The sequence below is a fragment of the Tyto alba genome, unplaced genomic scaffold, assembly GCF_018691265.1.
Source record: "Tyto alba isolate M040663 unplaced genomic scaffold, T.alba_DEE_v4.0 Super-Scaffold_13, whole genome shotgun sequence".
NCBI classification, from domain to species: domain Eukaryota; kingdom Metazoa; phylum Chordata; class Aves; order Strigiformes; family Tytonidae; genus Tyto; species Tyto alba.
This window is the reverse complement of record NW_024881275.1, coordinates 31,671,295-31,686,263: the sequence shown is the minus strand read 5'-3', so window position 1 is coordinate 31,686,263 and position 14,969 is coordinate 31,671,295. Positions and strand designations below refer to the sequence as shown.

At 39.4% G+C, this 14,969-nt stretch overlaps 1 protein-coding gene across 6 annotated transcripts in view; it reads right to left on the bottom strand.

Annotated features, from left to right (window-relative positions):
• Positions 1 to 14,969, bottom strand: part of TRPM3 (transient receptor potential cation channel subfamily M member 3) — a 288,168-nt gene that overhangs the window by 11,289 nt on the left and 261,910 nt on the right. For all 6 annotated transcript variants that reach the window (XR_004409582.2, XR_004409581.2, XM_033010188.2 and 3 more), the window contains 3 exons: positions 7,245 to 7,395; positions 6,507 to 6,706; positions 5,168 to 5,300 (listed from right to left, as the gene is read on the bottom strand). Coding sequence is in view for 4 of the 6 variants with exons in the window: in XM_033010188.2 (XP_032866079.1) it covers positions 5,168 to 5,300; positions 6,507 to 6,706; positions 7,245 to 7,395 (484 nt within the window). In the remaining 2 variants the exon portion in view is untranslated. The remainder of the gene's footprint in view (positions 1 to 5,167; positions 5,301 to 6,506; positions 6,707 to 7,244; positions 7,396 to 14,969) is intronic.

Below are 14,969 nucleotides of genomic sequence, written 5' to 3'. Positions count from 1 at the left end.
GAATGCCCGAGTTTTTCTTTGATTTTTTTTCCCATGTGTATTGGATATAGCATAAACCTTTTGGCAAATCCCACAATATTCATGTATGATGCCCCCATTACACCTGTACTTTTCCTTACAGCAAGATTTAGCTAATATATGAGAAGGTGCCAAGCCATCCTAACAGAACAGAAAAAGAGGAGGCTACATGTAAAATGTGCATCAAGTGTGTTTCGCTAAAGCTCAAAAACTTCTAATAGTGAAACAAACATCTGAAGACAGTACTCAGTAACCAGGAAAAAAAATAAAAGGTCAGAACTGGGAACCTGGCAAAGATTTTGTATTATCTGTGATGAGCCTTTTAATTATGGTTTGGGACATGATGGTTTTTGCTGTCATTTATTTTGGTTATATTTATTTTTTTGCACATCAGTTCATCAGTAATTTAACTGAAGTAATGATTTAATGGGAGTAAGGCATTCTTTTCAGAAGTACACCTCTTAACTGAATGCTAGAATTAGGTTCACAAGTCCCTTTGAAGACTTATGTCCATTCTTAAGGCATCATTTATACTTCAAAATAATTTTCAACTGCTGCAGACTGTAGACACTGAAAGTCACTTTCAGGGGTATCCACCCCGCTTGTTATAGGTGACTGTAGAATGGTTTTACTTAAATAAAACACAGACAGCAGTTCCCAAGCCTGTAACAGCCTATTGGTACTTTGCCTGACATCTTGTGATAAAGCATTGCTGATGCAAGTGACCAGACAATTTTCCCAGGTGCACTGGTTTCTGCAGGCTAAGGATTGTTGGGTTGTCCTGACTGTGTTCCCAACTAGAGCCTAAGACCACTTAACTATTTGTGACCACAGACAGATGCTGCCTGGATTCACAGACCTTTCCTACTCTTGCTCTGCATGTGTGGCTGTATCTGGTAGGCTCAGTAGCAGCCCTTCTACCAACCCAAATCTATCTCTGTGCACTTCAGCCTGCCACCTCTGAAAACAAGATAATAACTATGTCTTAATTCATACAGATGCTGTTAGTGTAATTGCACTGCAGACTATAAAGTGTTAAGGTGCTGTAGTAATGGACACCATATAGTACCAAAGATACCATCATATACCTACTCCAACCAGCTTATCTTCTTTTTAAATAACGTTAGGATGTGACCCTGCTCCCTTTGGAGTCAACAAGAGGTTTTGCATTGCGTTTGAAAGAGTCAAGACCTGTCTATATGGAAAAAATGCCTACTGAAGAGATTGTTTTAGTGGCTTCATGCCAGATCAAGAAAAACGGTGCAGTCTTTTTTTGATCATATTATGCATGTGTCTGTGCTGGTCAAAATGTGCCACTTAAAGTTTCACAGTGATTAGAAAGGAAGGGTCTGCAGGAAAAGTTATGATTCTTCTGCTACAATGAAGTGAATTTGTCCAACTTTCCCTTCCTCATGGGTCTCCACGAGATTCACCAAGATCTGTCTAACCTGATAAATGCAATTAAGGGAAACACCTTGCAGTTTTGTACTCCTTTGTATTTTTCCGCTTAGTCAATCACTTCCTCTGATGCGTATCACTACCCTGCTGATGATTCCATGTGCCTGTGTGAGATCCTACCTATTGAACTACTTCTCCAAGTTACTTAGTACCTGGGGACGGGGAAGGACAAACACCAAGTGTGATTTCATGCTTTTAATTTCTGAGTGTGAAAGGTTCAGGTAAAGGATAGATTCTGTGTGGTGACATCGAATCTGGACACCTCTATGGTGTCTGTTACAAGGTGATTGCTGAACCAAGATAGGTCCCACGGGGTGCCAGAGTGGATGACTCCAAGGAGAGAGTAGAAACTGCAGCTTGTTGTAGGTGAGTCAGGCAAGACGCTGTGGTCCTGAACCAGCACAGCCACTGACCAGTTCACTGAAGTTGTTCATTTACAACCAGGTCAATACAGCAAGAAACAGGATCACTTATTTTGTCTTCCTGAGCTCCTAACCTGCTGCTGGGACCCACCTAGGCTGAGCCCCAAACCAAGACTCTGTTCCCATCTCCCATTTCCCTACCAGCACTAGCCCCCTACTCCCTCTTCCAGGCTTACTGGGCTTTGCACCTACAGTGTGCAGCTGTTCTTCCTCCAAGCAGGACCTGGGGCACTCTGATAAATCCAGCTGCAAGTGGGAGCTGTTCAAGAAAGAGGGGAGCATATCACAGATACGTGGAGGAGAGGGAAAGCAGTGAGTGGTCCAGGTCCAGGAGCAGGTATGTCACACAAGCAGACTTGTCCCAGACCTTCCTTCTCCTTGACCCTAACAGCATCCTCAGCTTCCTGCAAACAGAAGGTCTTCAGGGGGAACTCCACACACATTTTCAGGGGTTTCTGGTTCAATTTTACACCATGTAAATCTGAGTTAATTGGATGGGTGAGTAAGCTGATATCTGATGGCTATAATATAGGTATTGTGCTTGGTCTACTAATATAGGCTAATGACTAGACATCCCTTTGGCTAGTCTGGGCTAGCTGTCCTGGATGCACTCCCTCCCAGCTTCTTGTGCATCTCCTTGCTGACCAAGCACATGAAACTGAAAAATCCTTAACTTAGGATAAGTGCTACTTAGCAACAATTAAAACATCAGTGTGTTATCAACATTATTGTCACACTAAATTCAAAACACAGTGCTGTACCAGCTACTGGGAAGAAAATGAAACCTATCCTAGCTGAAACCAGGACATATGGTATCTTCTCTGTTTTCTTTACTTTATATCTTGTCTTGTTAACTGTACAAAGATGTCTCTATATAGAAACTATAAAGTGCAAATGTGTATTTTAAATATTTGAATGTTCCATAGGTTAAAAAAAAAAATTAAGTTTGATGGTTTAGATTAAGGACACTTCAAGGGATACCTCCCTGGCCATAATTGCAGGCAAAATGACAGACCTAGACATCCTGTTTTTAAAATATGTGTTATTTAAGATACTTAGATAGCCCAAATTCCTCAAATGTTTTTAAAGTATTCCTCAGATCTTTGAAGTATTTGCACTTGCCCTGTGTGGTATAGCATTACAGTTGGCTTGTCAAGGATTGAAGAGAGCTATTATGAGATGAGAACTGCATTCACCTGGGATTTCATTGCTGCAAGTCCCAGTAGTGTGCTTGGGCCCCGGAGTGGCCCCTGTACCCCACAGGGTCACTACCTGGGTCTCCCTTACAGAGCTGGGGCATGCTGGTTTCCACACTGCACTATTGGCTAGCCTAAATGGATTTTTAAAGAACTATTTCTCTGTGGGGCTCAGGTGTTTGTCTTCATTTAGGATTCATAACCATGAACTCTATTCTGGAATGAGGTGCTTTAAGCTGTTAACTTAAAATAGACATAGGGGCTCCTTTCCTATAAAACAGGGCCAGCCAAGAATGCAAAAGTAGACCGTTATGTATTAATTTTCAAGGACTTAGAGCACTTGTCCAATGTATGGGAGATTCCAGCTGGATTAATTATTTACAGAAGCTTCAAACATACTTATTCTTTCCTTGGCCACCAAAAGGAAAGCTATGCCTGAAGAGATTCAAACTTACATCTATGACTTTCAAGTTAGTTCTCTGACTTCTGGACTATCAGAATACAAGAAAAACAAGGTACTCAGTTGGACTATGGTCAGTTTGGCCCACTATCTTACTCTGAAGCATATGTAATTCTTCCCCTCCTTATATTCTTCAGTCTCTAAACATTTTCTGCTCAGAAACTTCACGGGCTCAATATTGCTCTTTGTATTCAGCAGTCCTTACTGGATTTCTCTTCCATAAGCTTGTCTAGTCTCCATTTGAACCCATGTAGGCTTTTAACTGACATCATCAGCTTCTTTTAGACCTCATTAGCTTTCAAGAATTTGCTCTATTCCACTACTGACTGCATGAAAACTTCACCTAATTTTGTTGTTTTGAACCTGGGATCCTGCTAGATTAATCTGTTGCCCAGCTATATCTTGTTCTGGGAGAGACAGCAAACAATTGTTTTCTACTCACCCTCTCCTTGCACTCATAATTATATAGACTTCTATCATTTAATTCTTCATATGTCTCTTCCAGACCAAGGAGACCTGGATTACTTGACCATTCTTTCTGAGGAAGCATTACCATGCCTTCCCATACTTCCCCTCTTAATATCCTTTTCTAAAATATGTGTTTAAGGGGTGCTGTTTTCAGTAATGCAGATGGTTAAATGATATTGTATCTGTTAATCCTGCTCTGGGATAGATTTATTTCAAAACCAAATTAAAGGTGTATTTTCTTGCCTACAGGAAAGATGTTTTAGGCATAGCTGCATCAGGGGCAGGGCTAGAAGATTATGTGTAAAGAGAAGAGTGTTATGTCAGTGCAATCGATTACAGTGGCAGCTCACCTGACCTGTTATCCAAGTTAAAGTGGAGTTATACAGTGAATGGAGCATTCAGTGGTTCATAAGTTTTATGAATATCTGAAAGGATATTGCCCTAAAATATTTATTGGCAACAGTGCTATGAATCAAACAATAAAGTCTCTCCTCAAAATTTAACTCTGTTGGTCAGCTGTTGTGTGATGAAAGCATATAAACACCACAGCACATGAACAGATTTATGAATTTTTTGAACTGATAAATTTGAAGACTGGCAACATCCACTAAATTAATGTATTACCTTTGTCCTCTGTGCATTTCACTGCTGTATGTCAAACATCTAGTTCCTTTTAAATGAATGACAAGATACCTGCTGCTCTCAATGAAACTAGTGTACCTAGCAAGGTCATCCCGAAACAAGTCTTGCTTTTGATCTGAATGGCTAACAGGTCAGTACTAATGTCGTAGTTTTCATTGAGGAATGCTTATTTGCTCTCACATTCTGTTCTGACCACTTGTGACCTACAGTTCTGCTTTAAGAACTGAAATTCAAGAATAATTTGTGCTTCTCACTATGTCAGTTGTGTTTTAATACAACTGGTTAAAAGATTCATGTTTTCAAAACTTCGAGGAACATTTGTTTAAGCAAAAAAGAAAAATTGAGAAAAGAAATATACCATGTTCTATTACTTTACTTTTTAGTTAAGACTTATTAAAAAATACCTCAAATGTTTCCCTTTTCAAGAAAAAGAAAGGAAGGGTGAGAATGGCAACAGAGACATTTCCCGATCAACTCATGAGAGAACAAACAAAAAAGTGCACCTTTCTGAAGTGACACGGATTCTTTCATCATTGGAGGAATTGAATCTGTCATCTTTCTCTCTAAAATATTCTTCTATGCACTGCTCTTCAAAATCATGGACTTTTTTCAATTCATCCTCAGTTATGAAAAGTTCTGTGGAAACAAGGGAAAAAAGTAAATTTGGCAAAGATTAACATGTGAAATTAACTACATTCTTCCTACTGTGGAATTCATGGACTAAACATTCAAAATTGGGCTTCAGATTTATCTGTCATTTTGGTATGAAAGCAGATAGATGCAGCCAATTGCCAAATTAGTGGCTTCAATTATATATGATTCTGGAGGCAGAAAAAACTTAAGCTAGCAAACGCTGAGCAAACATGAATGTGTTTTTATTGCATGAGATCTAAACACAGCTGCTGGTCAGGTCCTGGAGAGATGGTGAGAGTGAACACCCACCTGTAACCTAACACAAATATAATCAAATTAGCAGACTGTTAGGAAAGGAGGCTGAGAGTACAGAGGATCTATTTGACATGGCAAGAGCTGACATCCATAGGCAGCAGCAAGGGCTGTGGCAGACAGAGTGATGTGAGTGGGAGGAGAGCAGTCTGGTTGCACTTGCATCTCCAGTGCTACCACATGGCTCCAGCTCCCTCCTCATAGAGAAGTGGGCTGTGGAATGGGCCGATGCTGGGAAGAGATGTACATCCCTTAGCTTCCTGTCTCTGGCATATACATTGAGGGAGGTAGAGATCTTTTACTTTGAAGAACTAGATAGAGAAGAGGAGAGAAATTGTTATCAAAATAATCTGAGTTTTTCCATCATGTTTATGGGACTTCATATTAAAGCATCTGGATAAACTACCCCTCCAGTTCGAGTCAATGTCAAGGAGAGAACATGTATCTACAAAATAATTGCTTCTCACCATCTCTCAGCTTATCCAGGCAAAAAATATGTTGCAGGGAAGTATGTGCTATTTGCTCAAAAAATAGGAATGCTCTCTTTCTATTTGCAGAAATAAAACTGAGATCTGGAAGTGTGATGGACTGTAAGAAGAATTCCAGCAATAACAGACCTCTAGCAACAGCAGATCAAACCCCTTTGCTTTGAAGGAACAAAAGGGGGAACAACCCCCAAAAATACCAGAAAAAACATAGCCTAATTAACACTGGGAGGAGAACTAAGGGTTGGGCAATACGGGTAAAACTAACGGATTCAGGTTAGATTTTTGTGGTAAAAGTAGTTCTCTGATAGAAAGGTTATCATTATGCTGGACTTAGCCTTCATTCATGTCAAGCACTAGATATTACCAAAGGCATTGGAAAGTCCCACTCCGTAAATTGTCTAAGGCTTACTTAATCCATAGTCTCTCTCATCTGGGTCGCTTTCATGCTTCCGCCATCTGCAGCAGAGGTGTTGGAATATCATAGTCATATGGCTGAAAATGATCAGAGGTGGTGGGAGAACGGGTCTTTCGTGAAATGTCATGATTAGCTGGTATCTTTGAAACTTCCACACTTGGTTGGATATGGATTTGACTTCAAAAAATGTATTGCTAGAAGGCAAGAAGAGGAAAATAACATCAGATTGAAATGGTTTTGGATACGTTGCTGAAGATGGTATGACAGCAGTTTAACTAGACACATTTTGCTAATGGTGGTAAAGGTTTACTTGTTGCAAAAAGAGGAAGAACAAAACAAATGAGTAAGTTTGTGCTTCAGCTAAACGCAGTGGCAATCAGTCATTTCCAAGTATCTTACTCCTGTGTATGTCTGCTCTACACAACAACTGAGTCTTACCACAACCCAAGGAGACAGGAAAGTATTTTTATTCTTGTTTTCCATGTTGGGAGTGAATGATGCCATCACTGAACTTTAAATTTTTTTGCTTCTCTGCCCTGATTCCCATCGGGTGTCTGTCCTTGGAAGTAAGACAATGTGAAGAAATTGGCATTTCCCTCATTCTCTAGAGACAAGCTTTCACCCTCACATCCTCTGAAGAGTCTCAGCCAAAATCTTCAGTTTAGCAGCCACCTTAGGCTGTGAATAATGTCCATTCCTCCCCAAGTCCATATTTTGCAATGTGTCACTTACTTGAAAACAGCAATGAGGAGGTTCACCAAAAGGATGTTTGCAACCAACAGGTAACAGGCCATGATGGCAGGAACAATCCATGCTCCTGTCTTGCAGGGAGGTAGCTGGATTATTTTGCCATCTTCTCTGGTTTCATTTTGACCACAAGGAGCTGGGAACAAAAATTTAAAAAAAAAAATGCTAAACAGGAATGAATCTTATTTTTTCAGTGCTTTTTGCAGAAATATTTAAATATTTATAAAGGCCTGCCTGCCAAAGGAGTATCTTCCAAATCACAGTCACACTGGTGCTCCCCCCAAGAAGTCTGCACTTGCTATCACAGATTTTACAAGCTGCAGTTTTTGTTATTGTGTGTTATTTGCCATGAATATCAAGATATTTCCCTCAGAAATTGCAGGAGACATGCTTGGTGTGAGTAAGCTGCCTAGTTGCATAGAACTAAAATATGATGGTACTCTGGTAGTGATTAGTAGCTGTGCAAATAAAATGATCAAAATGTTTAATCCTGGAAAAAAGCTTTTGTATTACTTTTTTAATGGTGAAAGCTTGGTCTTTTTTGATTGATGGAGAGGGATGTGATAAATAGCATAAGGAAAAAAAAGTACACAAAAGTAAATTAAAGGGTAGATATTTCATGCTGTGCACTGCACTGTCCTGAGCTCCTCTGGGACATACTCATAATGACTCCTTGCTATTAAGGACTTTTGACTGCATGCCTAGAAACAGTGGGGGAGATTATCAAGTCTTTACTGTACCAGGTAAAGGGACATGTAGGCAGCCGAGTTGCCACCTGTTTCTTCCCCAAATGCTTTCGAACCAAAACATTCTCAGTATTAATGTTGTAGAAATGAAGCAATGGAAGAGAAAACATTGTGAAATAGTTTTCCTTGCTTATTTATTTTACATGCCTTCATGTGCTGTGGTGGGTGATCTTAATTTGCAAGTGTGGGTTCACTTTATGTCTTTCTAGCCTCAGTCCTAGAGGCCCTAAGTACCTATGTAATCAGCTCTTCAATAAAATAATTGAAGAAGCAGCTTACATATACAAACCATTTTAGAAAATTTTATGTAGCACTACAGAGAGTTTCCCCCTGTCCCCATCAAAAAGAAGTTCAAGTGAGGAATTTTCAAAGTGCTCGGCACTGGCTCAGTTCCTGCTGGCATCAACAAGAGTTTCCCACTGCCTTCATGGACAGCAAAGTTTGCTAATGCTCTATGTCAATAAATCCATGATTTCCAATACCAACTTTTACTTCCTTTCAAAAAGGTCCTCTGAGTTTGGTTCACAGAGCATGGGATCCAATTGTAGCTGTACTGGCAATCGTACAACATTATGTGTAATTTGGGTACTTGGGTTTGGGCACTACATGTAGCTGTTAGGCTATTACATACAGAAAAACTATAGCCGTATGGGATGGAAAAATATATGATACATCAGCTTCAAACAAGAATTCTCCCAAAATATTCAACTCATGGAAGAAAAAATGGCAAAGTCAAATTCAAGCCATACTACTTTTATAAGCAGCTCTGTTGTGTCTGGACCCGTGGTGTCACTAGTCCTTCCTACTTACAAAAATACATTTTATTACTGGAACAGGCTGAGAGTACACAATTCTCAGAAAGCATCACCTTGCAGATCGTTTTACGTTAGTGATGATTTCATGCTTCCTGCACTGCTCCAAGCAGTGGTTTCATTTAGACTTTCAAAATGCCACCTGTGAGCTGCTGTGAGTGCAGGGCTATGTGCACTCAGCCTTCACCCAGCAGAAATTAGGACATGTTAATTCAGACATACAAAGTCCAGCATAACACAGTACCGAAACCCATCATGATTTCATCAGTAACAGAACAATCACTCTATCAGTTGATGAAACCTGTTGTCCCTTTGTGTGCTGAAGAACAGAAGAAATAATGCCTTTTGTAGCAATGAGAGAAATTGGTAAAAAGCATATTTTAGACCTTAGATCAATGAGATCAAAACCCCAAAGTCTGGTTACAATTCTACTATCCTATTTTTTTTTTCTGTTAAAAAAATATAATTAAATCAAAAAATAAAATCAGCTTTGACAACTACCAAGACAAAAACTATCTCTCCAGCTTCATTTGCCTAAAACAGAGTATCCAGAATACCATTACTGCATCCCTGTTGGTTTATGCCACACAGTGATGGCCAAAAAAGACTTCCTAGAAAGACAAGTTTGCACAGCTTATTCTATTCATGCATAGATGTTCGGCTTGTCCTGAAGGTTTGCAGCAGTTCTTCTGTTTTGCAACTTCTGTTGTGGGAACAGTTTTTAAATAACAAGGGAATACCAATCTCGTGCTGTACTTTATGAAGAACTAAGACACCACTTAATCTTCACATCTTTGACTGCACGAGAAAATGTATGATGTGTGTCCAAAATGCAGAAGCCTGTGTTCCCTGCACATCACTGAACGTCTTCTTCCATCTTTAGACTATAACATTAATTTTAAAGGATTTTTTCCCCCCACTATTAAATAAACTGTTTGTTTAAAATAATTACTTCTAGGAAACCAGAAACAGACATTTCTCTCTCTGTGAAAGAAGACAGAGGACTCTGTCAGGAGGCTAAAAGTAGCAATGATATTCTTTTTAGATAATGAAGATACTTGTTTACATTTAAGAAATTAGAATTCTGTTTGTAGGGCACGAGAAGACTTTGCTACAGTGACCCGGGACAATTTTTCCCCATTCATGCACGTACGCAGAGTGCCAGGCACGTCTCGTCTCCTTGTCGGGGTCAGCTGGGGTAGCCGGCTGCCCCCCGCCTGCACACACCCCTGCACGGGCACCAGCGTGACGGCCAGCTGCGGATCTCGCCATTCGGACAACAGCGCCTGCGTTACATCGGCGGGTTGGCTAACGAGCGAAACGGGACGGTGCGTACGTGTGACCCGTTCGTTAAGCAGGGCAGGCTTTACTATCCACCCCTGCGGTGCTTTCCCTTGAGCTTCGCTCCCGAGCGGGGCTCCGCTGCGCCGGGTCCCCGTCTGATCAGCGTCAGAGTCCCGGGGCTCCCGCCGTGGTGAGGCCGCGCTTCCCATAAAGCCAAAGCTTTCACTCGCTGGGTGCTGTGCCTTGTCCCCAGGGGAGCTGCACCTGCTTTTCATGTGTAACACGGTTTGAACATTTTAATTATGCTTGGAGAAGTGAAGTAATTTTTGTAATGCGTGCAGTAACATACGTGATAATAAGCTTTTCCATGGCACAATTTTAACGTATGAAAACATACTAATCTTTTTACATTACAGCCTTGCTTTAATGAAAAATATGGAGTATGTAATTCTGGTGAAATGTTTTGTTGAAACAAATTCTGTTAGTATAGGCTGTGTGCCTATTTCAGGTAACTGAAAAATCCAATCAGTCTGATGCCTACAGACCATCAGATAAAGGTCAGTCATTATGTTCTGAACTCAGGCTTTAGAAAATAATAAATGGCTGGAGTTTTAATTTCAATTACACACATTAACCTCACTCAGCTTTCGGATATTGTGTCCTGCCATCTGTGGAGGTACATATTTTTTGATTCTTGTTTCCTTTTTCACAATCTCCTCCTATGCTTATTTTTCCTTCCTGGCTTCCGTTCACAGTTTCCTGTATGAGCCTTTCCTGTTACATACCTAACACTTCCTATTTCCTGGTGAAGAAATAGTTGCAAAGCAAACAGCAGTAACCCACACCTCTGTGTTTCACGCCTAAAGCGGCAGCAGGTCTTGGGAAAAATTTGTTTCCCTGCTGTAATTACTGTCATGACATTGGCACTGCTCATTTTTATCGTGTATTGGGTGGAGGGCTTGGGAAACAATGCTTGCAAATTTCTATGTCATGGCTTTTCCCCTAGCTGCACCCTTCCAAAGTAGTTGTGGGAAATAATGGAGAGAGGAAAGTGCATAACTGAACTGCTTTGTTATCAAATAGCTTTTTACCTTTGATGAAAAATTCTCATGTGAAAATGGATACCACTTTTACAATACAAGTTGATTTGTTAGAAATCACAAGAAACTGTGGAGTGGATTTATATGATCACAATTCTAAAGAATAAGGAAACCAGTAAGTTTAACTATTAACTAACAAAGCAACTCGTCTTCTTTTTTTTTTTTTTTTTTTTTTTTTTTTGTATTAAAGTCTGGACATTTTAAATGCACTTTCATCACCCTGTTTATGAGTCCATAGGCACCTTCTAATTTTTATCGGCACTGAACTCAAATGACGTGAAAGCGTTTTATAATTTTTAAATCAAATGTCTAAGCAACTGTACCAGCTTGCCAGGTTGGTAAATACTGAAAAAAGACTAAGTGAGCTGCCTAAGGGTGTCCACTTCTTCACTGACAGAGAAAATACTGAACTTTGGGAACTCTGAATCTCACACCATTGCTCTGTTCATCAGCAGAAACATCCAGAGAATTGAACAGTGTCTCATTACTTCAAAAAAAGTTGCTTTAACTACAACATCATGACCTTACATGTTGTTTCTTGACCTCAGCCACATTAAAAATGATTTTGAAGTGTCTTTCCAAATGCTGGTATTTTAATCATAATATATAGTATTTTTCCTGTTCCCTGTAGTGCTTTCTCCCTCCTCCTCCTTCCCACATTAAAAATATCCAACCAAAGGGAACCCAAAATATAACATCAGAGGAGTACTAGGAAGGGGAATGCTACTGCAACTCAGAACAGAGAGACTTTCAAAATGGTGTGTAGGCTGTGCACAAATTTTATCCTCTGCCTTTGTCTAACAATGCTAAAAATATTGTCTGTGCTGTAGAGCTGCAATACAGATGCAAAACCAAAACAAAAAAGCAAACGAAAAGCATAGGTATGATTTATTCTGTTTTGTGCAAAGCTGCTCTGTTCTAATTACAGAATGATCTATGCAAATGACAACCCTTACTGGAAGCTCCTACAGAGACATGAAAAGCATGAAACCTCAAAGATCATATAGACTTTTTTATAAAATTTTCATTTATACAAAGAAACCTTTAAGAACTTTAAAATATAAATAAATCCAGCAGACTAAGAAATTTAAAGAATTTTCAAAAATATTTTGTAGTAATTGTACTTTCTTCTTAAGTTCATTGGATAGTTAAAACCTGTGTATAATAGTCTCTCATCTTGTGAAACAACTGCATTCTGGTTACTTGGCATTCCTCCAACACAAGTGAAAGAGAAGGAGGCCTCATCTTTTTCTTTTAAACTATGTAGGTTTTTCCAATAAGGGAGGAAGCACGGGGAACAAACACAACTCAGACTGATCTTCAGATTCCAGTTGGCACTTGAAATACTGTCAGCTGGAAAGAAAATCCAGATGCAAATCTGACATGTGAGACACCAGGCAAATATGAAAAACAGCCCAAACCAAAAAACCCAAACCCACGTTGGCTAACAGCACTCTCAGTTGTTTTGCCTTCTGAATATAGGAAAATGTGAGGTCTGCTGCTGGTTTTCTATAGGTGACTGACATTTTCTCAAGTTGCCACTCACATCATCTATCTACATTTTTTATTAAGCAAACTCACTCCCTGATTAATCCTTTCCTCCTCAGTATTTCTTACATACTTCTGTAGCCATAGTATTCTGGAGGGTCAGATAGCTTGGTAAGGTGAAAACAAAGTTTTGTATGTGCCAACTGTGTTGTGAATTTTTTGGCTAAAATTGCCTGCAATAGTGCCAAAGTAAGTGAGGTGAACCGAGAGAGAGACTTTACAGAGTGTGTGGATTTCCTGCCGGACAGGCATTCAGTAAAGCACCTAAGCAGCTGGCTGCTGCCCCGTGGATCCCATCGGGCAGCACAGGGTTCAGCTGGATTAGGAAAGGCAGCCTAAAAGTGAGAGAGTTGCATACACTGTCATTGCTTCCCTGACCTGGATCCTTCCTCCTCCCCCAGCTAATGCAGCTGTGAGACCAGTTTTGCTCTTTTGTTGAATTTATCTGAAAATTTGAACACATTTCTAAAAGATTTGCTCTGCTTTCCACCCCTACCCTAACTCCCCTTTTAAAATCGGTTAATAATCAGAAATGTATAGGAATATAGTATTTCTGTACATCACTGATAATAAAGAACACCACTGAATAGTGTATTCATACTCCCAGAAGAGAGGATATAATTCTGTCCCCACTTTTGAGTTGAAGATGAGATCACATGCCAACAGGGCACTAATGCACATACCAGTTAACATATGTATTTAAAAAATGAAATGAAAACAGAAATTATGGGTAAAAAATGTAAATGTATATGACATGCAGTATTTTAGAGTGAGGTATTTAGCTAGTGTTTTAACAGTGTAGTATGCTGAGATAAAAATCAGAGTAGGCCCACTGGATGAACAGGCTGCCAGCTGCTGACACGAATCCAGACATCGTATCTGGTAAGCCTCACTGGCATGCTTCACAAATCAACAGAAAATAAAAAGAAAAGTAAATTAGAAATTTTAGAGTAACATACTTTTTTTGTACATTTCTCAGACACTAGGATAATCTCCAGTTCACATGCATATGAACTTCCAAGATCAGCAATATTGCTGAATCCCAAACTTGCAAATAATGTAGCAATATTAAATGCAAAAATATAAAGAAAACCACAAAGAAACCCTTTTGATTTGCTAAAATAATAGTAATAAAAAACTCTGCTCCAAGCTATAAATTCAGTTGCAATTTAGATGTAGCATAACAATTTTAGAACATGTTTATCTTATTTGAGAAAGTACAAACACTGTAGTACTCCAACATGAATACAGTGGCTGATTTAGCTTAGAACAACTTGGAAAATACGTATGACAACAAACTTCCAAATAGTGAAAAAATGTAAGTATACTAGTAAAACCTTTTGGGTGCCAATCAGGTCATTTTGATTCTATAACAACATCACCAACCGTTTGCTCATACTCTCAGCCTATTCCAGAGGTACCGTTTTCGAGACAGCCAAGCCTCAGACAGACATGACATACTGCACATATTTTGTGCTGAAAGAGTGGCAGATTCTAATTCCCTGCATCATCTGTCTCTCAGGAAGGAGGAACTAGGTGCTGCTTTTCATTTTGGCATGACTGCTTTTGCCGCAACTCCTAGTTTCATTGACACAGACAGAACAACATGTGTATGCTTATAGCTGGAGTTGAAGCCATCAGGAATTTTGTTTTCCCTAAGCCTCAGAAACAGCTGTGCTCCATCTTCTTGCAAGGTCTAACTGTTGGGTATCTGAATAACACACAAGACTATACCTAAATTCTCATGCAAGGGTATGGAACCTGCCACACTCTTTTCATACTTTAAAACCATGCTTCATTTGAGGACACTTTAGTTTCTCAGGTTTCAGGGTTCTAAACTATAATCAGCTCTTCATTAAAAAAAAATACCAAGAAATTTTACTCAGCCAATTGCCATGTTTATTGAACTATGGTGGTTACTTAGTACAATATCAATAAATGGCCTCTTGTAGAGGGACAGACAGAATTCTGCTTGTAAGAAGAAAGTCATAGTTTAATGGCATAAATCTTTATCCTTCTATTATGCTTTTGGAGCAAGATGAAGTTAATACCCCCAGCTATTATGCATTTGGAATGAAATGAATTTTTTAAAAGAAAATAAAAAAGGATAAAAATGAGGGAATGGGGTAAAAAGCTAAACTCGGTGAGAAGCTTTGTGATTTTAGATATTTGTTTACCTCCTTATATGCCATGATGCCTCTGAAAACAAAGTGGGGAAGT